The sequence below is a fragment of the Natator depressus genome, chromosome 6, assembly GCF_965152275.1.
Source record: "Natator depressus isolate rNatDep1 chromosome 6, rNatDep2.hap1, whole genome shotgun sequence".
In the NCBI taxonomy this organism is placed as follows: Eukaryota; Metazoa; Chordata; order Testudines; family Cheloniidae; genus Natator; species Natator depressus.
Genome location: NC_134239.1, coordinates 125549177 through 125575604, shown reverse-complemented (window position 1 = coordinate 125575604; position 26428 = coordinate 125549177). Strand labels below are relative to the sequence as shown.

The 26428-nt window shown below is 45.8% G+C and overlaps 1 protein-coding gene and 1 long non-coding RNA gene across 4 annotated transcripts in view; one reads left to right on the top strand and one right to left on the bottom strand.

The window, feature by feature from the left end:
- MAP4K5 (mitogen-activated protein kinase kinase kinase kinase 5) overlaps positions 1-21616 on the bottom strand; it is an 89238-nt gene extending 67622 nt beyond the window's left edge. For 2 of the 3 annotated variants that reach the window (XM_074956550.1, XM_074956551.1), the window contains exons 1-2: positions 21495-21616; positions 19825-20094 (exon numbers count right to left, since the gene is read on the bottom strand). In XM_074956550.1, the coding sequence (XP_074812651.1) occupies positions 19825-19932 (108 nt within the window). In that variant the 5' untranslated portion in view covers positions 19933-20094; positions 21495-21616. Of the gene's footprint in view, positions 1-19824; positions 20095-21494 lie in introns of those variants that run through there. The other variant, XM_074956552.1, reaches the window with a different exon arrangement.
- Positions 8555-22863, top strand: LOC141989635 (uncharacterized). Its single transcript, XR_012640018.1, has 3 exons — positions 8555-8668; positions 18978-19138; positions 22714-22863. It is a non-coding gene; the product is annotated as an uncharacterized LOC141989635 (long non-coding RNA).
- The last annotated feature ends 3565 nt before the right edge of the window (positions 22864-26428 follow it).

Sequence of the window (26428 nt, the reverse complement as noted above, 5' to 3'; positions counted from 1 at the left end):
GCTCTAGGGTGCTATGATAATACAAAACACATTTCCATAAACCCTATCCTGTCTGGCATTATATTACCCTTTTAATTCTTTATACTTGAGTCCCATATCAGCTGTTCCATTATTTTGCTCAGGATTTAAGTCACACTGAACAGGGCTATAAATTATCTAGGTTGTCCATTTTACCCTTTTTAAAATACTGTAACAACATTCTTCCAGTCCTCTGGAACTTCCGCAGTATTCCAAGATTTACTGAGAATCAACATTAACAGTCCAGAGAGCTCCTCCACAGATCTTTTAAAATTCTTGAATGCAAGTTATCCAGACCTGCTGATTTTTAATGTCTAACTTTAATAGCTGCTGTTTAACCTTCTCATCAGTTACTGTTGAAATGGAAAGTATTTAATGATCCTTTGTTTATATTATTTATCTTTTTCACAAATACTGCACAGAAATATTTATTGAACATTCCTGCATTATTGACAGTTCTACCATTTCCATCAAGAACTGGGCTAGTATCACTATTAGGACTCCCTTTTGTTCCCAATATACTTAAAAGAACCGTACTCTTTATTGTCCTTGACTCCGCTGGCCATCTCCTTGTGTCCTTTTGCATCCCTTACCAATGTTCTACAGTTTCTGATGAAAAGTCTTTTAAGTTCACTTAAAAGCTGAAGTCAGCCTTAGCACATCTATGCCGATGCCTTGGTTCTTGGGTCTTCAATGCTTCTGCTTGGTAGCAGCCACAGATTTCAGAACTACAAGCATGATAATCTGGTAGCAAGTTCCCAACTTGCCCAGCTTTGAAGCCCAAGGCAGCCTACTCAATCCCTTCACAGAGGCAGAACAACAAAATGGCAGATGAAATTCAACGTTGATAAATGCAAAGTAATGCACACTAGAAAAAATAATCCCAACTATATATACAAAATGATGGGGTCTAAATTAGCTGTTACCATTCAAAAAAGATTTTGGAGTCATCATGGATAGTTCTCTGAAAACAACTGCTCATTATGCAATGGCAGGCAAAAAAAAAGTAAAGTTAGGAACCATTAGGAAAAGGATACAGAAGACAGAAAATTTCATATCACCACTATATAAATCCATGGTATGCCCACACCTCTTGGTTGTCCCATCTCAAAAAAGATACATTAGAATTGGTAAATATAAAGAGAAGGGCAACACAAATGATGAGGTTTATGGAACAGCTTCCACAGGAGGAGAGAGTAAAAAGGCTAGGACTGTTCAGCTTAGAAAAGAGACGACGAAGGAAGAATACAACAGAGGTCTATAAAATCATGAATAGTGTGGAGAAAGTAAAGAAGGAAGTGTTATTTACCCCTTCACATAACACAAGAACCAGGGGTCACCACTTAAATTAATAGGCAGCTGGTTTAAAACAAACATAAGGAAGTACTTGTTCACACACGTGGAACTCGCTGTCAGAGATGACGCGAAGGCAACGCTATAACAGGGTTCAAAAGAGAATGAGGTAAGTTCAGGGAGGATAGGTCCACTAGTGGCTATTAGCCAAGATGGTAGGGGGGCAAATCCATGCTCTGGGTGTCCCTACACCTCTGACTGCCAAAAGCTGGGACTGGATGACAGGGGATGGATCACTCGCTAATTGCCCTAATCTCTTCATTCCCTCTGAAGTATCTGGCACTGGCTGCTGTCAGAAGACAGGATACTGGGCTAGATGGACCACTGGTCTGAATTAACATGACCATTCTTATGATGCTGAGCTGATGCCAGATCCAGAGACTTGGCTCATAAGGCCTTTGCTGTGGAGAAGACATTGAGCCTCCACTCCGCTTGCTGTTGGTACAGGCCCAAGACACGATTACATCCAGGCAGCAATCCAGGGAATGTGGTTCCCGCAGGCAAAACAAACAGTGAGTGTGTGATTCAACCTAAGGGAACATGAAGGAGTAGGACGCATACCACTTAAACCTGACCTTAACCAGATCCTTACAAAGTGGATCTGCCATAGCTAACTGATCTCTGGATCACTGGAAATATTTAGCGTGCTATGGCACAATTTAGCTGAACTATAAGGATAGATAGGAACTCTTGGTTTAAAAAAAAAAAAAAAAATCAAAGACACACACCAGAAGTCGGTCTGTGCACAGAGGGCGACAGGCCCTATATCTGCAGCTAGCCACCCAAAGGAAGAAACTGGAGTTACATAGGCCTTTTCAACCCTCTGCTCCAAACATCCAGTGCCTGCCGGTAGCTCATGCAGTACCAACGAGTACTGTCCTTCTAGAAGAGCCCCTTGGCTCAGCAACACAAATGGGAATACACCAAGGACATCAAAGAACCACCAGTTTCCTTTTTTACGGCTGTATCTACACTGCTACTTTCAGCGCTAAAACTTTAGTCGCTCAGGAGAGTGAAAAAACACCCCCCCCGAGTGACAAAAGTTTTACCCTGAAAAGCACCAGTATAAACAGCGCTTTATCGCCGGGAGTGCACCGCTCATTCGGGGTGGTGGTGTTTTGTTTTTTAAATTGCTGGGAGAGCTCTCCCCCAGCAATAAGGTGTGTCTACACTGCCCACATCACAGCGTGGCCATGCTGTAATGTGAGCAGTGTGGACATACTCTTAGTAGCAGTGATTTCAGAGTTGCCCTGTGACCCAGCAGTGGGACAACATGCTACCAGGTACAGAAACCCATTTACGCAGCTTTTCTAATACTTGAGAAGAAACCGAGAATCATGCTAAAGCGCGTGATGACTTTTGTAATGTAGACCAATTGTGACCACAGCCAGGCTTAGGATATAAACCCAGGGAAAGGACATACTTCCCTATTTATCACTGAAATTGTAGCTATGCCCCCCCAATATAATTCTCAAGGCACAAGGTACTGTTCCACATAGGTTGTTTGTGGTTTTATTTTGTGGTGTTCCATATTACCCACCCAAATTACAAGATTTTCACTGTGGCTTGAAAAGCATTCCTCGGATTGGCATTAAAAAGCTGTCAGAGGATACTGGAAATCGCAGACATGATAATTCCATGTAGGACGTTCCCTGGCCACTCCCCTCAAGCCCCACACATGGAAAAATATATTATGGGTGGGGCTCTCGGGCCACCCAACTATCAGAAATAAATGGGGAAAAGATGATTTCAGAACCAGTTATGTATACAGCACAGCAGGTGTACGTAGTGCCTTAGAAATAAAATGAGACAATCCCAGCACAGATGAATTTACAATCTAAATTACTGAGCTATGGGAGTGGACAAAATCAGGAGGAAAATGGGGGGAAGTAATTCACTTGCTGAACATCACAGCTACAGCTGCTATAGTCTTTATGTTCCTCGTTTTCCTGTTCCACCATCTTCAACACTGCGAGGAGAGGAAATGAGGAAGATCCAGGTGTCAATCTCCCATCCTCTGCTGTGGCAACAACTTCCATGTGGAGATCCCATCTGAAAAACCCTGGCCTCCAACCAACTCACCATTTTTGATCTCCAACTTTCGATCAACTGCCCCACTCACCAGAATGGCCGCTTGCTTGATCTGTTCTTCGCTCAATATTGCTCCTTCCACAAGATCTCAGTTTCCAAGTTCTTTCTCTCTGACCTCTACTACTCACCTCCTTTGCCCCTTTCACAACCTTTAATCTGTTAATGCTAATGACTTTTTTTTTTGCCAGTCCAAATCTCCACCCGGCTCTCTTCTTTGACGCAGACTATCCCTCGAGTCTCTCCAAGATGCACCTTTGATCTCCTCCATCCTCTGTCACCAACATGTCGGTTTCTCATCTGCTCTCCACTTCTAACCTCCCCCACCTCCTCATCCTGCTTACCCCCGCTCTCACCATTTAAAACCCCTCACACTCTTTGGGCTCTTTGCCCTGACAAAACAGGCATGCCCTCATCTCTCCTAGCCTCATAAAGCAGCCCCTCAACTTCATTTCCCCCTCCATCTTTTACTCTTCACCTCCAAACTCACAGAATACGCCATCTACAACCACTGCCTTGAGCACCTCACCTGCTCAATCCTGGAGCCTCACCACTCCAATGAAACCATCTCCTCTTGATCCAAGAGCAAGTCCTTTATTCCATCCTCATCAGCCTCTGCTCTGCTGCTTTTGACACTCTTGACAGCACCCACTTTCTCAACATCCTCTTGTCCCTTGGCTTCCATTACTGTCCCCTCACTGGTTCTCCTCTTACCTCTGTCCATCCCTCCAGGGCCTCCCTTTTTATAGGTAGCTGTCCTCTCCTCTCAACTTCTGTAGGGGTTCATCAGGAATCCACCCTCAGCCCCTTACTCTTCTCCAGGTAATCACAGCCCTCCCATAGCTTCACCTATCATTCCATGCCAATGACTCACAAATCTATCTTTCCACCCCAGCTCGTCTTCCTCTATCTATTCCCACATTACAGCCTGTCGTCGCACATCTCCGCAAGGTCAACTTGACTTGTTGAAAAGACATCTGGGTCACTCTAAATCCAGGAAAACAACTTCCTTCCGCGTATGCAGGAAGTACACGTACTTGTGCCAAACCAGAGTACATTCAGTACTCTAGCAGCGATCAGGTTAAAACAAAAACCTTTAACACATTACAAGGCATTGAGCAAACAAAACAAAAAACAAAAAAAACCCAGAATGCGGAGACAAGTCTGTGGCTCTGGATATTTTCTTATGAAGAGGACGGGTATGTACGTGGAGAGTCTTCATGGGACTGGGCATGGAGGCCTACGGGATCTTGAAAATTTAGAGTCCTAGCTCATCTCTCTGAAGTAAAGCTGCTGTGCTTCATGGGAAGCTGTGGGAAGCAATTGCTGCAAGCTGGCACCATCCCCATGGCCTTCTGTGGGACCACACACCGAGTTGCCTGCCTTCTCTTTGACAGAGTACTTGCTTCCTGCAGCATACCTTCCTCCACAGGATGAGTGCTCTCTGCAGTGGGCCACTGGCTCTCATACCCACCTCTTGAGTTTCAGAACTGAGTAGCAATGGCAAAACTCCAGGACTAATCTGTGCAGTCACATACCATGCACAAGTGGCTAGCTAAGCATCTAACTGTATGCATCATCTTTGTTACTGCACAAGCAAAATAAACGCACAGTTCTGGGAAATCAGGCCGTTGGTTTCTTACTGAAGTTACTTTCAGATTAGGCAAAATCCTCAAGAGCAAATTCAGAGGAGAAACATAGTACCTTCCTCTGGCCTGCGGGCGAAGTAAAGAAAGAGAATCTGTCATGAAGGCGAGTGGTTCCTTGCTTGCCCGGGACTCTATAGCAGGCCAGTGAGAAATGAGGGTGAGGAACGAGTTTCCAAAAGAATCAGAGATCTCAAAGGCAAGAGAAGTGCCCCAGGATCGTAGGAATCGCCAGACTGGAACAGGTTCAAGGGCCACCAAGTCCAATATCCTCTCTCCAACAGTGGCCAGTACTAGACTCTTCCGAGGAAGGTGCAATAACTCCGCAGGAGCGGAGGTGATCATCTGCCCCTCACGTTAGGCCTCACCCTGATCTCTAACAGTTATGGATTGCCTTAAGCCCCAGAGCATGAGCTTTAATATCCCTTCCAAATTTTTTGTAAGCATAACAACAACTGTAGATATTCTTGATACCCAGATAAATCGATTTGTCAGTGTTAGAAACGTCTCTTCTGCGAGGAGAAGTGGGGTAGAGAGCTGGAGAACTAACAGTTAAACTGTGAAGCAGGCGCCCAGGACATGCTACTATTAATATCTGCCGAGGAGGTGCCAACATCATCAGCAATGCTGCTGCCTCCTTAGTGGGTGAACCTAACCCGCTAGCCAAACCACAGGTCGGTGGGTAGTCGTTGTGAGAATGCAACTTGTAACTAGAACCTCTTCACAACTATCAGTTTGTAAGTGGGGAGAATTTATTCTCCCTGAGTAAGCTTGCAGAAGTGCTGTGCTTGGAAAAATGGGGGCTGCTTTCTTTTACACGGCTTTGTGCCACATGAGGAAAGTACGTTCTTTAGAGAAATCAGGTTCTCCAAAGAAAGAAAAGGAGGACTTGTGGCACCTTAGAGACTAACAAATTTATTTGACCATAAGCTTTTGTGAGCTACAGCTCACTTCATCGGATGCATTCAGTGGAAAACTCCAAAGTGTTTTTCCTCTACTTTGTTAAAGGATTTGCAACCAAAGGTTAAAATGTAACTTACACCCTGTAGCCAGGCTTGGAGCCACTTTCTGACCTCCGCAGCTGCTCACCCAAGCAAGACTCTTCAAAGAAAATATACAATCTCTCTTCTCACCTAGGGACAACTCCAGAGGCCAGTTCAAAGCGAGACTGGGGGTGGAGGGGGGCGGGCGGGGGGACTAGAGACCACAGGGTGGCTTCACAGCTCCTCTGGACAAGCTATTAAGATCAGTACCTGGAGTAGCCTCTGAAGGTAGACCCTGTATTCTGGTCCCACCCCACCCCCAATCCTATTGCCGTGCACAAATCCTCAGAAGAGCGCAGCATACTGCAAAGGAGGTGCACGTTCCACTTGTCTGTGCAAGGAGTCCCTGTATCCCCCTCCCTATCCCTGAGGAACAAAATGATATGGGTTCCACTCCCATGGAGCCTCTTTACCAGCAGGGGAAGGATGTGCAGACTGAGCAGGTCTATAACAGACGCTGAACAGCCATTTTTGTCTGCCACATGGGGACGATCTAGGAACAGATGAACATGAGAAGTGGAAACAGACGTGGATGGCTATGAAAATGATACTATGACCCTGCAAAAGATTAACACAAATCCTGCTGGATGGGTGCACTTATCAGAATAGAGCTCTGCCAGACAGAAGAAACTGCACTTCCCCTTCTGAATCCCTACAACACTGCATTCATGAGCTGGCTCAGATCACCTGGGCACAGGTGAGGCACACTTGAAACTAATCCCAGTCACTAAGAGAGACACCAAACAGCAATTTCTAGTCTTCAGAGTTCTTTCATTTTTACTGACAAAAATACCCAGAAGCAATTGCTCACGTCATAATTTCCAGCTGGATTTCTAAGACAGAGAGCAGTACCAAGCTCTTTTATAGTGAAGAGCACAGAGCCTTTCAGAAAACATTCCCTAAACAGAGACATCACAGATTCTACACACTAAAGATTCATAAATATTAAGGTCAGAAGGGACCATTATGATCATCTAGTCTGACCTCCTGCACAACGCAGGCCACAGAATCTCACCCACCCACTCCTGCGAAAAACCTCTAGGTTGGTCTCTCACAACTGTAGCTATTACTTCTTTTCAAGAATAATAAGCCTAACAGAAAGTAGATTCATGGGGGAAATAAATATACTTCTACATCTCTCCTTTGTCACTCTATATTATGATTATTATGATAGTATTTAGACACCAATCAGACTGGGGCACCATACTGCAAGGTGCTGTACAAACAGATAATGATAGCCCCTGCCCAAAGACTTCATACTGAAATACTCTTTCCTCTAAACCAGAGACGATGCGTAACTGGGGTGGCGGGGGCGGCAGTGCACATTTTAAAGGTTCTGGTGGTATGCAGCAGGGCTCAGGGCAGGACATATAAACCCTGGCAGAAATCTGCAGCTGCACGTGACCCTGCATGTCCTCTCCTCACACACCTCTGCTCTAAACATTAAGATCCGCAAATACAAAACAGAAGTTATGTTGAACAACTGACATGCTCACTCCACCTGCTTTTTGTCTGCTGGGGGGGGGGGGGGGGGGAGATAAGGCCCAAAATACTTACAGGTAGTGAGGCTCTAAACTTCTATCACTTAAAAGAGATCCATATTCAGTGTAAAAGGCTATAAGCACCAAATACAAGAACTTGAATCTAAACTGTAAACTCTGTGGGGCAGGGTCTGTCATCTTCGTGCCCGTCTGTACAGCACTTAACGCAACGGCTGTATCTACACAGCTCGTAGCAGGAAGCCTGCCAGCCCAGGTCGACAGACTGGGGTTCACGCTACCACACTAGAAGCAGCAGCAGAGACATTTTGGCTTGGGCTCTGAAGCCAAAGGAGAGGGGGTGGGTTTCAGAGCCCGAGCTCCAGCCTGTGCTGCAACTTCAAAGCGCTGTCTATGAAACTCTTTGTAGAGGGCTAGCAGGAGCCTCAGAGGCCCACCTCTGTCGAGCTAGGCTGCGAGGCTCACTGCTGTGAGCTACGTAGACATACCCAAGGAGGTCCAATCCCCCAACTGTCCGGGGAGAGGTCAGCAAACCAGTAAAGTGCCTGAAACCACTATGGCTTATTGCTAAAAGCAGCCAAGTCAGCAGGCTATAGATTGGTCAAGTCAGCAGGCTTAGCTTAACCAAGGCAGGAGGGGAGGGGGCCTTTGGGTGCCACAGAAAGGGCAGCTTGACCCCATGTCCTTCCTGATAAGGACTGTGTTGAAGTGGCTGATACATGCATTTTAGAAGAGCAGAATGTGCCCCAGGAATGTCTATTGGGGCCTCAAAGCTGCAAACTCTGGAAAAACCCACACCTACTTAATCAATAATCAAAAGGAACCTCTTGCTTGACCATTAAACTGCTTACTTAACAAGTTTTCTTTAAGGGACATGTATAAATAAGGGGAGAAAGTCTGAGGTAGTGGGACTCTTTTTGGACTCTCCCTCTGGATACATCTGTCAGTCCCCACCAGCAGACGGAAGATTTGACCACCGGAAGCCTGCCACCGTGTCACTTGAGAGCCACACTCAGCTTTGGTAATTATCAAGGGTTGGGGGTGTTTTACTAACCTGTTGCAGACGTGTGTAAGTGCTTGAGACTAAGTAAAGTTTAGCTTTAAGTGAAAGCACTCTTGTGTTGTCCTGTTTGTGCCAGCCATTTATCAATCGGATGGCCGTGTCTCCCCTGATTTATTTCCTGACACCACCTCGCACAGAGTAAAAGTTACCAAGAGCTTTGGGTTGAAAGAACCCCGGGTAACACAACGGGGCCTCTCCCCTGATTTATTTCCTGACACCACCTCGCACAGAGTAAAAGTTACCAAGAGCTTTGGCTTGAAAGAACCCCGGGTAACACAACGGGGCCTCCAGTCACTACTATAGTAAAAATATATAATACTTAAATGTATCAGCAGCCAGTTAAAGTGCAAAAGTACATTTGCTAGTGTGAAAATCTGGGGGCGAAGGGAGGGAGAAAAAGTACCCTTTTCACCCACAAGACAAAATGCTGCCATTTAAATATCATGTTTTAAACAAATAGAAAAACAAACCCAAAAATTTCCCACTTGTATTAAGCCTCCTTAGATTCTGTTAAAGAAATTTACGAATCCATTTACTTTTCACTATTGATGCTGTTGGTTTACTTTTTTGAATTTATCAGAGTTTGGGACAATGAAAATAGCCGAGTCAGTTTTGCTTTCTGGTTCCCTTGCAAGGCTTTCATTGCAAACACAGAACTTCTTCCCATGCCCTCCCCTCCCCAAAACTACCCACCCCCACAATAAATACATCAGGGAAAAGTTTCTATTCATCTTCTGTTTTGTGAAAGTTCGTTTATTCACAATCTAAAAAAGTTGAATTAAACTTTGATCTGAATGCCCCTTTACCACTTAAAACCAAAGAACTGGTTGTGTGTGTTTTGCACAAGGCACATGGATTCCACTCATTTAAATTCTCTTACAGGTACTGTGTGCCCTTCCTAAACCAAACACATACTTACAACTTATTTTTTAAATAAAGGTTATCTAACCTATAACTGCAGTTCTTTGTGCTGTCTGTACAGATCCACGCTTAGTATGCATGCACACTAGGCTCCAAAGATGGAACCTTTGAGAAAACTCTTGACCCTTGAGGCTACACACGTGCTCCCTTGAGGTACCAGATTCCCAGGCCCAACAATAAGGACCTATGACCCCAAGCCTCCACCAGCTCAGTTTCCTTATTACAATCTGTGAGAGAGAGACAGAAGAAGCAGGGCTGACGGTTCATAGATTCCAAGGCCAGAAGGGACCATTACGATCGTCTAGCCTGCCCTCCTGGATAACACAGGTCAGAGAACTTCCCAAAATAATTCCTAGAGCTGATCTTTTAGAAAAACAGCCAATTTTGACTTTCAAATTTGTAAGTGATAGAGAATCCACCACACACCTTGATAAATTGTTCTAATGGCTAATTACCCTCACTGGCAAAAATGTATGCCTTATTTCCAGTCTAAATTTGTCTAGCTTCAACTTCAACAGCCATTGGATCATGTTATATACCTTTCTCTGCTAGACTGAAGAGCCCATTATTAAACATTCGTTCCTCATGTAGATACTCTTAGACTGTTATCAAATCAGCCTTAATCTTCTCTTTGTTAAGCTAAATAGATCGAGCTCCTTCAGTCTATCACTATAAGGGCATGTTTTCTAATCCTTTAATCATTTGCGCGGCTCTTCTCTGACCCCTGTCCAGTTTATCAACATCCTTCTTGAATTGTGGGCACCTGAACTGGACACAGTATTCTAGCAGCGGTCGCACCAGTGCCAAATACAGAAGTAACATAACCTCTCTGCTTCTACTAAAGACTCCCGTTTATGCGTCCCACGATCACATTAGCTCTTTAGCTCATTTTGCCACAGCATCACACTGGGAGCTCATGGTCAGTTGCCTATCCACCCTGATCCCTAAATCTTTTTCAGTCGTCGTTTCCCAGAATAGAGGAACCCAGCCTGTAAGTATGGCCTACAGTCTTTGTTTCTAGATGTGTACATTTACATTTAGCTGTATTAAGACCAATATTGTTTGCTTGCACCAGTTTGCTAAGTTTACCAGATCACTCCGAATCAGTGACCTGTCCTCTTCATTACTTACCACTTTCCCAATTTTTCTGTCAGGCGTAAAATTGATCAGTGATGATTTTAGGTTTTCTTCCAGGTCACTGATAAAAATGTTAAATAGAATAGGGCAAGAATAATCCCTGCAGGACCACACTGGCAACACACCTGTTGGATGACAACGCCCCATTTACAATTACATTGTGACCTATCAGCCAGTTTTTAATCCATTCTATATTGTTCTAGTGCTTTAATCAAATATAGATCTACGCGGACGACGTACTCCAAGAACAGCTGTTACCTCTAAGTAACACCTTTTTCTTCAAGAATCGTCAGCATACATCCCCAAACAGTAACAAACTCTAAGAAGGAGAGTTCCAATATTAAAATGAAGAAGGCAGGTCTACGCTTGTGAATTGGGATCAGCTCTGGAAGCCAAGATAAAAGAGTAATGTTGCATAAACAGATCAACTGTGCTCCAAGTGGTAGCTTTACAGCTCAGCAACAGCAACGTTTGAGTCATTCTGAGCTACTTGGAACCCGTGTGTTTCAATATCTTCAAGTAGAGATATTCTTGCAAGGTCATAACCACTCTAAAACCAAGCTTTGTTTCTATACTTTGATAATTCCCTTTGCTTCCCGCTTGACAGGCTCTGGAAGCTGATCCAGAAAGTGGAGGATTTTGCCCCACAAGAAGTGGTGTCAGGCTATCAGAGCTTGATGATTTGCTATTTGCAGACGACTACAAATTCTGTCCCAATAAATTTCATCTGGTTCTCATCTGGCCCTGGTTCTCGTGGGGGACTTCAATCACCAACATCTGCTGGGAGAGCAATACATCAGTGCACAGACAATCCAGGAAGTTTTTGGAGGATACTGGGGACAACTTCCTGGTGCAAGTGCTGGAGGAACCAACTAGGGGCCATGCTCCTCTTGACCTGCTGCTCACAAACAGGGAAGAATTGGTAGGTGAAGTAGAATTGGGTAGCAAACTGGGGAGCAGTGACCATGAGATGATCGATTTAGAGGAGCAGCCGTGTTAGTCCGTATCCGCAAAAAGAACAGGAGTACTTGCTGCACCTTAGAGGCTAACAAATTTATTAGAGCATAAGCTTTTGTGGGCCACAGCCCACTTCATCGGATGCATAGAATGCAACATATAGTAAGAAGATATATATATACACACATACAGAGAAGGTGGAAGTTGCCATACAAACTGTAAGAGGCTAATTAATTAAGGTGAGCTATTATCAGCATGAGAAAAAAACTTTTGTAGTGATAATCAAGATGGCCCATTTAGACAGTTGACAAGAAGGTGTGAGGATTCTTAACATAGGGAAATAGATTCAATAGGTGTAATGACCCAGCCACTCCCAGTCTCTATTCAAACCCAAGTTAATGGTATCTAGTTTGCATATTAATTCAAGCTCAGCAGTTTCTCGTTGGAGTCTGTTTTTGAAGCTTTTCTGTTGCAAAATTGCCACCCTTAAATCTTTTACTGAGTGGCCAGAGAGGTTGAAGTGTTCTCCTACCAGTTTTTGAATGTTATGATTCCTGATGTCAGATTTGTGTCCATTTATTCTTTTGCGTAGAGACTGTCCAGTTTGGCCAATGTACATGGCAGAGGGGCATTGCTGGCACATGATGGCATATATCACATTGGTAGATGTGCAGGTGAACGAGCCCCTGATGGCGTGGCTAATGTGATTAGGTCCTAAGATGGTGTCACTTGAATAAATATGTGGACAGAGTTGGCATCGGGCTTTGTTGCAAGGATAGGTTCCTGGGTTAGTGTTTTTGTTGTATGACGTGCGGTTGCTGGTGAGTATTTGCTTCAGGTTGGGGGGCGGTCTGTAAGCGAAGACTGGTGTGTCTCCCAAGATCTGTGAGATTGAGGGATCATTTTTCAGGATAGGTTGTAAATCTTTGATGATGCGCTGGAGAGGTTTTAGTTGGGGGCCGAAGGTGAGATGGTCGAGATCATGATCCTGACACAAGGAAGAATGGTGAGCAGCAGAATACGGACCCTGGACTTCAGAAAAGCAGACTTTGACTCCCTCAGAGAGCTGATTAGCAGGATCCCTGGGAGGCTAATATGAGGGGGAAAAGAGTCCAAGAGAGCTGTCTGTATTTTAAAGAAACCTTATTGAGGGCGCAGGAACAATGTGCAGAAAGAATAGCAAATATGGCAGGTGACCTGCTTGGCTTAACAGAGAAATCTTCGGGGAGCTTAAACACAAAAAGAAAGCTTACAAGACATGGAAACTTGGACAGATGACTATGCAGGAGTATAAAAATATTGCTCGAGCATGCAGGGGTGTCATCAGGAAGGCCAAAGCACAACTGGAGTCGCAGCTAACAAGGTATGTGAAGGGTAACGAGAAGGGTTTCTACAGGTATGTTAGCAACAAGAAGGTGGTCAGGGAAAGTGTGGGGACCCTTCCTGAATGGGGGAAGCAACCCAATGACAGATTATGTGGAAAAAGCTGAAGTACTCAATGCTTTTTTTGCCTCGGTCTTCACAGACAAGGTCAGCTCCCAGACTGCTGCACTGGGCAGCACAATATGGGGAGGAGGTCGGCTAGGACCAGATCTAATGCAGCCGAGGGTGCTCAGGGAGTTGGCTAATGTGATTGCAGAGCCATTGGCCATTATCTTTGAAAACTCATGGAGACTGGGGGAGATCCTGGACAACTGGAAAAAGTTAAATATAGTGCCCATCTTTAAAAAAGGGAAGGTGGTGAATCCAGGGAACTACAGACCGGTCAGCCTCCCCTCAGTCCCTGGAAAAATCATGGAGCAGGTCCTCAAGGAAACCATTTTGAAGCACTTGGGGGAGAGGAAGGTGATCAGGAATTCACCAAGGGCAAATCATGCCCGACCAATCTGATTGCCTTCTATGATGAGATAACTGGCTCTGTGGATAAGGGGAAAGTGGTGGATGTGATATATCTTGACTTTAGCAAAGCTTTTGATATGGTCTCCCACAGTATTCTTGCTAGCAAGTTAAAAAAGTATGGATTGGATCAATGGACTATAAGGCGGATAGAAAGCTGGCTAGATCATTGGGCTCAACAGGTAGTGATCAATGGCTCGATGTCTAGTTGACAGCCAGTATCAAGCAGAGTGCCCCAGGGGTCAGTTTTGTTCAACATCTTCATTAATGATCTGGATGATGAGATGGACCGCACCCTCAGCAAGTCTGTGGATGACATTAAGCTGGGGGGAGAGGTAGATATGCTGGAGGGTACGGATAAGGTCCAGAGTGACCTGGATAAATTGGAGGATTTGGCTAAAAGAAATCTGATGAGGTTCAACATGGACAAGTGCAGAGTCCTGCACTTAGGACGGAAGAATGCCACGCAGCGCAACAGGCTGGGGACTGACTGGCTAAGCAGCAGTTCTGCAGAAAAGGACCTGGGGATTACAGTGGATGAGAAGCTGGATATGAGTCAACAGTGTGCCCTTGTTGCCAAGAAGGCTAATGACATATCGGGCTCCATTAGTAGGAGCAACGCCAGCAGACGAGGGAAGTGATTATTCCCCTCTCTTCGACACTGGTGAGGCTGCATGTGGAGTATTGCGTCCAGTTTTGGTCCCCCCACGACAGAAAGGATGTGGACAAATTGGAGAGAGTCCAGTGGAGGGCAACGAAAATGATTAGGGGGATGGAGCACATGATTTATGAGGAGAGGCTGAGGGAACCGGGATTGTTTAGTCTGCAGAAGAGAAAAGTGAGGGGGGATTTGATAGCAGCCTTCAACTACCTGAAGGGGGGGTTCCAAAGAGGATGGATCTAGGCTGTTCTCAGTGGTGGCAGATGACAGAACAAGGAGCAATGGTCTCAAGTTGCAGTGGGGGAGGTTTAAGTTGGATATTAGGAAAAACTTTTTCACTAGGAGGGTGGTGAAGCACTGGAATGGGTTACCTAGGGAGGTGGTGGAATCTCCATCCTTAGAGGTTTTTAAGGCCCGGCTTGACAAAGCCCTGGCTGGGATGATTTAGTTGGGGGTGGTCCTGCTTTGAGCAGGGGGTTGGACTAGATGGCTGTCTGAGGTCTCTTCCAACCCTAATCTATGATTCTGTGATCTTCTGCATTTTCTCAAGCAGATGTGTAGGTTTTCCATAGGCAAGCCTTGAGCCAGATTCCATTAAGGAATGTGGTTGGGAATGTTGGAAAAAATAATGAAAACTAGTCTGAGGGACTTGGTTAAGCCTGTCTGCATCCCAGATTTGGTTGTTGTTTTTTTCCCCTCTATCCTCCTCTGCTCTGAACGATTGATCAGGGCTGACATGCTTAAGACCACCCACCATTGTTCGGAAGTTCCTTCTACTGTGGAAGACCCCAGAGAGATGGCCATGTGCTGAAGTCCTCTAGGTCCAAAGAACAATGTTTCTCCACCACTGCTGCATACCTCATCCCTGACTTGCAGCTACCATATCCAAGAACTGATGCAGTTTCCATGCCTATTAAGTCCTTAGCCTTTTTCCTGTGAAGGGCACCACTGCAATGGAGAGGATGTGATTTGAAAGCCTGCCTAGTGGGAAAGTAACTGAGACCACAAAATCATTTCACACAAAGTAAAATATTGGAGCCCTGTGTTTTATCTGCAACAGTAGCCAAAAAGCAAAGAATGAAGGAAAAAAAGCTCCATAAACCAAGAGATTAGAGCCACAGCCTTTAAAAAAAATGAAATTATTGTGATTTATGTGACCAAGGTAAAGCATTCAACATTATCATTTGTTGCAAAATATCCTGAAGACACTACACATTTTGCAAACCTGTTCTGTATGTGGAAGGATGCTTTAGAAATCAATATTACCCGTCTCTGCACAAAGATGCTTAAGCACTGTAGTATGTCATTAAATGACAATTGTATGGGGTATTCGTAAAAAACTCCATTTAACCTTTAAAAAAAGAAAAATATAAACATATGAGATTTAACAAATGCAGTACACAAGAGAGACTAACGGGAATACAGGAAGGTGTTTTTAAAGGCAAGATGTACCCCAAGTAGCCAATAAGTTCAAGAGTCACAGGAAAAGACAAGGCAGGAGAGGAAAAGGAGTGCCCCATACCTCCAATGCAGTTTATTCTGTACTTTGAGTTTTTGGAAAACACAGTTCAGGCAGGAATCTCCAACTGCTGGGACTCTAACAGCTGCATATTTGAGTTGTTAGAATGTACAAATACAAACTTGCTGCAGGCTTTATGATTGAAGTACCCCAGCTCACAGATGTAAGGATGCATCATGATTGCTTACTGAGACTGCTCCCTTTGTCTCCTTTCTTCACTCAGGACTCTGTGCCTTCTATCAAGCTCCATATCCCCTACTCCAAATATCCCCTTTCCTCTTTCAAATCCCACCCCAATCAGAAATCACAACCCCATTGTACTACATGGTATGCAAACAACAAAGATGGTCCCCGTCCCAGAGAGCTCACAAGCTGGGATTCAGATAAAACCCAACAAGCTACTAGAAAAAGGTGCATATGTATAAGTTAATCCTAAGAGTGGCCTCAATAGTCACAAGTGACTGCAAGTTAAACCAATGCCAAGCAGTGGCACCTTAAATACTCCTCTTCAAGCAATCCCTCCCCATTCTCAATAATTCCCACACATCCTCACTCTCCTGATCTGTTGTTCTTGGTCTCATTTAAGTTGCAAGTTCTGTGGGCCAGGAGCCCTGCCTTGGTGAGGTTTTTAAAGCACGATGTTAATTGACAACCCAGTGTAATTTTTTTTTTTTTTAGTAATTATCAGTGTCCCTTCACAAACATCAAGATGAGAAGCAGAACTTAAAGGAGGGGCTTTTAAGGTTTAAAGCAGATCTGTCTGATAAGAGCGCTCATTCACCCTCCAGCAGAACAATCAGATCCCACCCAGGTACAAACTCAGGTTTCTCCTAATCTGCATGCAGAGACAGGTATTTTGCCTATGTCAATACAATTAGTAAGTGCAATCAGTGCAGCATAAGAAACCCTCTCCCCTCAAGAGTTACAAGAGTCACAGAATTCATGCCAGCATGGGCAGTAATTTGAATTCAGATCCTATATACAGCATCATGCCATGTTATTGCTATGTTACTGGGACAGACTCCTTGCAAAGCTTTCAGTTTAAAAAAAAATTTGAAAAAGTTAAAGATCTCAAATTTGTAACAGAATATGTTTAAACGTGGAATTACTCCACTCCCTAAAACACTGCATTCAACACAAGTGACATGCAGACACGCCGTTATTTCCGCTATGCACCTCAAACACCAGCAGAACATCTCCATGTCAAAATGTCATACCTATATGCACATTGCCAAGACATCACTTCCCATTCCCATGGCCACCATTAAAATCCATCTTAATGTTTTATCCAATTTCAATTAAAGAATAAAGTGTATAACCTCCTTTGTGCCTTCTTTACTATCATTTTGATTCTGTATTAATTAGTAGAGATTTCCAAAGCACTGTAGTGATATAGGTGTTTACCTGTGCTGGAATTTGGTCAGAATACTGGGGTTATTACTGTCTGTACCTAAATTCTATCTACAGTTTCCACTGGATTTTTTTTTCCCCGTCTCTTATCCTAAAATGTTGGGCAGCAGTGCTGTGTGATAGCCAAGAGCTTCTGTGTTCACCAGAGATGAAACACAGCCTTTGTATTCCCAATCTACTCCACAGGGTACTGAGAGGCTTGATTCATGTTTATATAATGCTTTGAGATCCTCATATGGAAGATACTATGGAAGTACTGCAAGGTGGGTAAATTGGAATTTTTCCAGGAAGACAGAACTAACATCCACCCCTACTTTTTTGAACAGCATTATGGGATCTTTAACAGGATCGCATCACGCAAATGATTTGACAACAACAAGGGGTGAGGGGGCACCAAGGATAAGACACTATCATACTGTTCAATGCCATTGAATATCCCAGCCTCATTATTACAACCTCTTTTCTAAGTTAGCATGTAGGATATCCTTTATAAAGAACTGTAATAAGGGAAGTTTATAATGTCATTAACATTCAATAAACAGTGCTATGTTTTATGCAAGCATTAATGAACAAGCAGATACATTCCTAATATAAATTAGGCAATTGATGCATTGATATTTTACTGAAAAGGGCACTTTCAATGTTGGCAGGCCCAAATTTGGATCTGTGTACACACACTGTAAATAGATATGAAAATAACTTATTTATAGGCATTTCTCCTCCACCCTAAAATGCATTCTGGAATTGAAAAAAATCAAATCAGTGCCAACAACTCAGCACTCATGAGCAACCCTACAATAAACCATTGTGCACCATGTGGTGAAGAGTGAGAGAAAAAAAAAAATCACTAACAAAACAGATTTCAGTTTTAAGCTTCCAAGTAACAGTTCTGAACAGCAATGTGGGTAGGGTGGAGGATGTAAAATAATACCTTAAATGTACTGCTACAATTTAATGGTGAACAAAAATATTTGCTTAAACCCTCCATCACCTGCCCCCCCCCAAAAAAAACTAATTGTGCTAGAAGCTGCTGAGTGCCCAGATTTGTGCCCAACCACAAATCATTTTATTTTGTAGGTTCATAATGCAGATCTCCCTACAATTAATTTCTCCCTGTTTATAGGGGGTCTTTCATAAAGGAACAGAGCAAAAACCAATGGCCCAGGAATAAATGTAGTATCTGAAGCTATTTGTAACTCATGGATTTTAAACTATGCATTAAGTTGGTGTCCCTTTCACAAATTGGGGGTTTAATTTTGTCAGGTGACATTACAGAGAGGTTTTGATTTTATCCCTGTTTTGGGATCTCTGCATGGGAAGCTGATAAACTTTCTTCAAGTTCCTGAAAAATTTAAAAGACCAACACTTGTTTAAGGTGGGTTTCATTTTAGATCTGTTAAGCTGAACTGGCCTTTTCAGATGCTCAGAGCAAAATTCACTAGCAAAGGTACTTAGTGGTCTCTTGTAAAGTCCTCTGGAAAATACCTGTTTTTAGTATTTATGATTGTTAAATATTCTTGAGGTAGTGACTGTGTGGTACAGTGAAGAATACACTAAAAACACCTTCCCATAGCCAACCTCCTACTTTCAGCAATCACTTCAGAAGTGCCACAAAATTAACCTGTACAGTTTTATTTGATCTGAGTTAAAGACCCATCTCAAGTAGCGGGTCAATTTTTGTTGGCCCCTCATATGGTGGCTTAAGATAGGTTTCACTGTATGTTGTATTGTGCCAGTTCCACTTTTGAGTTAAATGTATTCTACAGGATTCCAAAGTAAAACACTTCAGCCTCCTTTCCCAGGAGTTAAGAGCCCCAGTTTGCCAACAAAGCTAAAAATCTTATGCACTATTTGCAAGACGTCCTGCAAATTGTTGAGCATCCTCAACTCTCACTGGCTTCGCAGAAGGTGGTCAGTACCTCACCAGGTAAGGGTCTAGGAATGGAAGTGTAATATGAATAGCTTTTATTTGACATGGTTGTGTTTACAGTATTTCCCAGGTCAGTGTGGTCAGGGCCTCCAAAAGTATCTGCAGAATACACAATGCTAACTAACTCTATAGTGACCCAAAACTCCATATAAGTTTCTGAAGAGCTGGCATAATCTGCTTCTGAAAGCTATTATTAACTCAGGGATAAACTTATAACCTTTTAATCATGTACTATAAATGACATGTTCTCAAAAGTAATTCAGTGAACAAATAACCCTACCCTCCCTATCCGTTAAAAGGATCAACAAACACTGAAGGTAGCAGGTGATGTATCCATCGATTCAGACCCTTTGCAGGATCAGTGAGATGATATTTTGTCCCATCCACCCCAAGTGTCAAGGAGCCTTTTTATTTAAAAAGAAAGAATGTGCAGGCAGATGTGCGAGGGTGGCAGAGGAATCTCAGCCTGCCAACACTGTGCCAGGGATCTGAATGGGCCATGATTTTTAGAAAGTCACCATCTCCCACTTCCAGCACTAGTGGTCCCTTTGTGCTCTGAAGTTCGGTCACAAAATAAAAAGGGCTAATAAGTGATTTCTAAAAATGAAAGCTGATTACCATTAATATTTACAGGGAGTGGGGGTGTAGACAAAGAGTCCTGGGTGTACATATATCACTCTCACCTTATAGACATCTCCATATGTGCCACTCCCCACCCTCTGGATGAGCTCATAGTCTTGCTGTGGATTCCGCCTCAGGATATCCCCACTCGGCCGAGCCACAGGGTCCATCCTCAGTCAATACAGCCCCAGAGGGGGTGCAAACAGGAACTCTTTGCAGTTGCTTCTCCCTTCACCACCCTTGGGAGTCCACTCCCAGGAGGACAGATGCTCTAGATGTCTAATCAGAGGATCTGTTCTTTGCACACATGGCTTCTGCTCCCACTTTTTTGCCTGACACAAAACAAAACGACTTATTAGGCTTTGGTTTCAGTTAGGCTTTGTGTTGCTGGCTCCCAAGAGATTGGGGGAGGGGACTCAGATCTCAAAAAAGAGAAGCCTCCACCCACAAGTGCTTCTATGCTGCATTCAAGGGAAGGGTCTCAGCTTCTGTTACAGCTTGGTTGACAACAAAGACAAAAGTGGTGGAGGCGGGACTGCTATGATAGCAGCTGAGCGGGGCAGCTGGGTGTCCCCCTCACACAGTGCTGGGGCTGAGAAACAGCAGCTCCGTTCCCAAAGTCTTCCCACCTCTGGTCCAAAGGCAGAGGGAAAGGAGAGGCAGGGTCAGTTCCCTGCCTGGATGCTCTCCACAGCACAAGACCCAGGGCACCTATGTGCTGTTGATATTTTAAATACCCCCTCAAAAATAATGCCAACTTGCCTGCCGTAGGCCCAGAGGTAGATGTTCTAGCGGAGAGGGAGGTGAGGTGATAGAGCATCTATTCGGTGCTTCCATTTAACCGAAAGACGCTCTCTCATAAACATACCCAAGGAGACAGGCAACAGCACCTGGAGGCACACTTACTGTAGGTGCCCTTGCTGCAAGCATTTATACTTTGATCCTGGACAAACAGAGTATTGACGGAACAACACAGAGCTCAGTGTGTCATCTGCAGGGTGGGGAGAGTTGGAGCTATTCCAAAGGCAGGATCTTTGTTCTTCAGGGGAATTAGTGTGGGCCCCAGGGTCAGTCACCTGTGGCAGGGATGCTGTACAGGTAGCTGGAGAAGGGTGGGAGGGGAGTCTGCCCTTGCCACTCACCGGTGATTGGGGGGCTGGATTTAACAAGGGGCTGGTCCTGAGAGCCAGTGACAGCCTCCCCCTCTCCGCCCCCCAATTCTTCAGCCCAGAGGGACCACTCCCACCCCGAGGGACATCGCTGATGCCAGCATCCCCCTCCCCACCCCACACAGGAGCGGTCCCTATCCCCCCTCATTAGCCTTCAGAGGCCCGTCCCACTACATGGGGCTAGGCAATGCCCCCCATCGTTGTCCCAGAGCCCCCTCCCTCACATGGAGGTGGGTTCTGCCCCCCACTTTCACCCAAAGAGCCCCCTCCCCACCTCACAGCGCTGCTCGCTGCCTCCCCCCCGGGACCCGCCGCTGCTCCCCGCACGGGGCCGGTCGCTGCCCCCCGGCCCGGGCCTCCGGGCCGCTCCCCGCACAGACGCAGCGCGGGGCCGCTCCGGCGCGCAGGCCCCGCAGCCGGGGGAGGGAGCGCGGCGCCCGCCCGCCCGCCCGGAGTCCCGCCGCGGCGGGGGGCCTCCCTCGCCGGGCCGGTCGCTGACAGCGCCCGGGCCGCCGTCCCGCGGCCCCCGGGCAGTCCGGATCCAGCCGCCGGGCGCCGCTCACCTCTGCCCGGCCTCCGGCGCGGCCCTTTGTCCCGCGGTGCGAGCCGGAGAGCGGCGGGCCCAGCCCGGGCCGCCCAGTCACGCCAGCCGCTGGCCCGGGCCTTCTCGAGCCCGGCTCAACCCCGCTGCGCCGCCCGACCCCCCGCGGCCCCGGAGCTGCCCGCCGCCGCCGCCGCCGCGCTCCGTGTCCGCTGCTGGCGGCGCCGCGCAGGGCCGGGCCGCGCCGAGGGGCCGGGCGGCAGCGCCACAGCGCCGCGCGGCGGGGAGACGGGGCGCTGCCGCCGGGGCTCAAGCCGGGCCCCGCTGCCAGAGCCCGGCTCCGAGCCCCCAGCCATTGTCCCGCCTGGCCCCAGCCCTGGGCCATTGTGATCCTCTCGCCTAGGGGCACCGGACAGCGGGTGTGAAAAGTCAGGATGGGGGCGGGGGTAAAAGGCGCCTATATAAGACAAAGCCCCAAATATCAGGACTGTCCCTATAACATCGGGACATCTGGCCACCCGGTAACCTGTAAGTCCAGGCCCGGTCGCTTCACCCGCTGAGCCCTGCCCCTGCTGAGGCCAGAGGCTGGCCAGAAATGGAAATCAGCCCAACTTAGCCGTAGCACCCAAACCCACCACCAACTCAGTCAGCACCAGTCCCTGTTAGAGCAAGAGATGCAGCACCTGCAGCCATCGCTCTGCCCGCAACACCCCTTCGGGACCCATGGCTCCTACACAGGCCTCCAGTGACAGCTGTGTGGGTGAAACCAGATAGCCCCTGTGGTCTCAAAGAACTGACACAGGAAAATGATAAAAGCCCAAAACACTCCATCACCTGCGGGTGATCACTTTTCACCCAATGATCGCTCCATATCTGAGTTCCTCAAAGGAAACCTGCCCAACTTCTTAAAAAGACGAGCCTGGGAATTTAAATTCACAACATTGCTAGATGCTAAAAATCATGGCCTTAATAAAGGCTCTGGGTTTATGGCTTATTACAGCTATAACCCACTAACTCACCTTTGTCTTAATTCCCCACTTCACCTTGAATAGTCTCTTACAACATGTTAACCCTTTATGCTAACCAATCTGTTCCATCTTGTATTTAGCTGTGATACACTGAGTACCTTTCCCAGACCTGAAGAAGAGCTTTGTGTATCCCAGACGTGTGTCTCTTTCACCAATAACAGTTGGTCCAATAAAAGAGATCACTTCACCCACCTTGTCTTTCTTATCTTCCAGAAAAGCCGCCAGCCTTGACTTGAGACATCATATGATGGAGAATCCATCACTTCCCTTTACAGTGGTTAATCATCCTCCTGGTTAAACAGTGGTGCCTTTTTTAAGCTGAATTTGTCTGGGTTTAACTTCCAGCTATTAGTTCTTGTTTTGCCTTTTTGTGCTAGATTAAAGAGCCCTTTAAGTACCTTGTATTGTCTTTCCCTGGAGTTATTGATTCACTGTAACCTGAACGCCTCAATCTTTTTGATAAACTGATTGAGCTCCTTAAGTCTCACTGTAAAGCATTTTTTGCCTGCCCTTGAATCATTTTTTGTAGCTCTTTTCTGTGAGATAAGCTCATACATACAGCTTTTATAAACCTACATATGTGAGCAATTTTTGGTGGTTATTGTAAACAGATGAAGTACGTCTTCCCTGGATGCAGCAGAGGTGTGGGGGACGGAGGGTGGGGTGCAAGGAAGATGGTTGTGGCTTCCACTCCTGGGATTGCTGTAGGTCAATTCAGACTCCAGCATAGTTAAGAACAGCCTCAAGCGTCAAAGGACCATCTGCCAGCCCCTCCCACCACAAACCTGCACCCTGTGCTGGGGACAGGAAGGGGGTGGTATAGGACTGGCTTTATTCCACCTGGCAATTTCCCTTACACTGGGGGGAATACCCAGTTATCTGTTTTGTACAAGTGGTCAGAACTGAGCCCATTCTCTTGGCTATAGCAGACAGTCCTAATACAAATTGTAATTGTAATTCACTGGCCTATGCATTTGGCTATACTCATAATTAGAAATGGACCCAAGCTGCAAAGTTCAGATATAGAGCCAAGCTTTCTCCAAGTTCCAGAGGGTTCAGGGGTCTGGTGTTTCAGTTTGGGCCCATCTCTGCATATTACTAATTTTAATGACAACTAATTGAAAAAATACAATTTCAGAAACAGAAGTCCAGATCCAGGTGCTTTCCTGGCATTTCCCACCCAGATGCAGTTCAAAGCAGCCAAGGCTGTCATAAATGACTCCTTGGGGATTCCCATTGTATAAAAGGAATCCCTGAGTCTCAGGGTCAGTGTCATCACCCCAATCCAAGCTCAATTCCCTGCATCTATAGCCAACAAACTAGCTAACTCTGCCACCCTGTGCAGCCATCCTGCACATGGAATGAGGCAGGGGCACTGTGCAAAAATAGCATGTGGTCTTGTAATTAAAGACTATCATAGTGTATACACAGAGGGGGATAAATTACAGTTGCACAGGCTACTCTGTAGCTGGCATTTCCTAACTTTTTGAGTACTTGACTTTGCAACCTTTGCAGTGTTCTTTCAGTGTAGTTTTTTGCATGTCATTTCTTAGGGTGTTTTTTTAAAGACAAAAACAAATTCTATCATGTGCAACTCCCCATCATGTCTTCGCTTTGTCACACAAACCACCATCACCTGAGCTACAGCACTAATTACATTAGCCATTGTGGGGAACGTGATTTACCTCAAGCAGTGAACACGTTAAAACTACAACTTGCCTTGTCTACACTAGAATTTTAAAACATGTTCATTAGCACGTGTTAAAAATACACCATTTTTCCTTGTGAAGACAAGGCCTCAGAGAAGGCAATCTCTAAATGCAACAGTTTGTGCTCAAGAACACACCTCTCAGTGTTAATGAGCTTGCTAATTACACCTCCTGTCCCATCTCTCGATCTTGGAAAAGACAATGGTGAAGGAGGTAGCATAGCAACTCCAGAACCAGAGCCAACATTTTAGACCTCCTGCAGTTAGTTGACAGACTTTGCTTCTTGCACAGCGATGGAACTAACAGCAGTGATTGAAGATCAAATGTCCATGCTAATATTGTCAGATTTGTTGGCAACTTTGGCACAAATTAATCACAAGATGCTTCTGACTCACCTAAAGGACCTGGTAGAATGTTATGAAATTACTTTTAGCTGGCGTTGCTCATTCCCTTCCATAGATCCGAGGACATTGAGATGAGCAAACTCTTGGATATCTCAAGAACTCACCCCTACACAGAGCTTCTTCTTGTCACTTCCTTTATGCAATCTTTTTGTGAGATTGGTAGGAGAGACTCTGGGATGTTAGGGATGGCAACGCTATCAATGTATGGTTGACGCCCAACTATATATCTCCTCAATAAAGGTGGTCAATATGTCTTCCTGCCGACGAAGCCTGTGAATTAGCAGGAGACCTGAATAAAAAGTACCTGGCTTGAGCCCACTTTAGGATAGATGGAGGTGGAATTGGTTGGCAGGTGGAACTGACTGCCATGTGACCTCACCTATTATTGAGAGTTTCTGTTTTCTGTGGATCAAAGAAGTGCACAATCTCAGGGTACTATTCATAGCCTTTAAGGCCAGAAGGGCCACTGCAAACACCTAGTGTGACCTCTTGCATATCCCAGGCCAGAGAACTTCCCCGAAATAATTCCTTTGAGCTACAGCATATCTTTACAGAATACTATATTGAACTCATCACTGCACACGGGTGCCCAGATAGCAACTTGTGGCTAGAAATACCTTGTTTCCTCATCTTCTAGATACTCATCTGTGTCCATCTTTCCAGATACAGGTCTAACCCTGGTGATCCATGGTCTTGTTACCTTCAGGCTAGATTACTTTAAGTTGCTGTACCTAGGATTGACCCTGAAGGCCACCTAGAAGCTATAGCTGGTACAGCATGCAGTAGCCTACTTCTGAACTGATACAAACCAACAAGACCATAATACTCCAGTACTTCACATTCTACATTGGCTGCCAGCTCAGTTCTGGCACAGCTGTCTCAGAGATGACCTATCTCTTAGCAACCTAGTACATCATCTATGCTCATGGGGAATGCTTTGGTTTTCAGAGCTCAGGTTTCAACTTATAGATGTACAGGCCAATGCATTCATTTCAGAGGTCCTTCAGCGGTCAAAATTGCTAGCACTAGAGATCAGGTTGAGTTTAAATCTTTCCATGCTCAGAGCATGACCCTGGACATATTTACACAGGTGTTTCCCAATTAACCATGTCATAAATTACTCTGGCAAAGCTCCCTTGGAAGCAGAACATTGGGGTCTGAACATTTTAAGAGAGCAGCTATTGATGTGAGAGTAGAGGGGAGTTCTCACCATCAGAGGGGATGATGAGGTATCTCTCAATGTTGTGGGGCATCCAGATACAATGATGGTCACATTAGAAATGGGTACACAGTTTGTCATGATTTATCAATGCTTGCGCCCTTGAAAAACTGGTTTCAAGCTCTTGTCAGGTGAAAGTCAATGGCTGAAGGTTTGTCGTCTAGATCTGTAGATCACTAGTTGAAGAAAAATCAGTTTCAATGTGGCAGCTGAACTTCTGATCAAAAACTGTGTGTGGCTCTATGGCTTAGAGCAGAGATGGGCAAACTGCGGACCACGGAACCGTCCTGCCCGGCCCCTGAGCTCCCGGCCCGGGAGGCTCGCCCCTGGCCCCTCCCCTGCTGCTCCCCCTCCCACGCAGCTATGCCTCCGCGCGGGCAGCGGGGCTGCGCGCTCCTGCCGCTCTGAGCGGCATGGTAAGGGGGCGGTGGCGGCACGCTTGGCGGTGGTGGGGTTGGGTAGCGGGTCCCGGGCGGCAGTCAGGGTACAGGGAGCAGGGGGCGGTGTTACGGTTGGATAGGGTGGAGGTTCTGGGGCAGTCAGGGGTCGGGGAACAGGGCGGGTTGGACAGGGTGTGGGAGTCCCGGGGGGGCTGT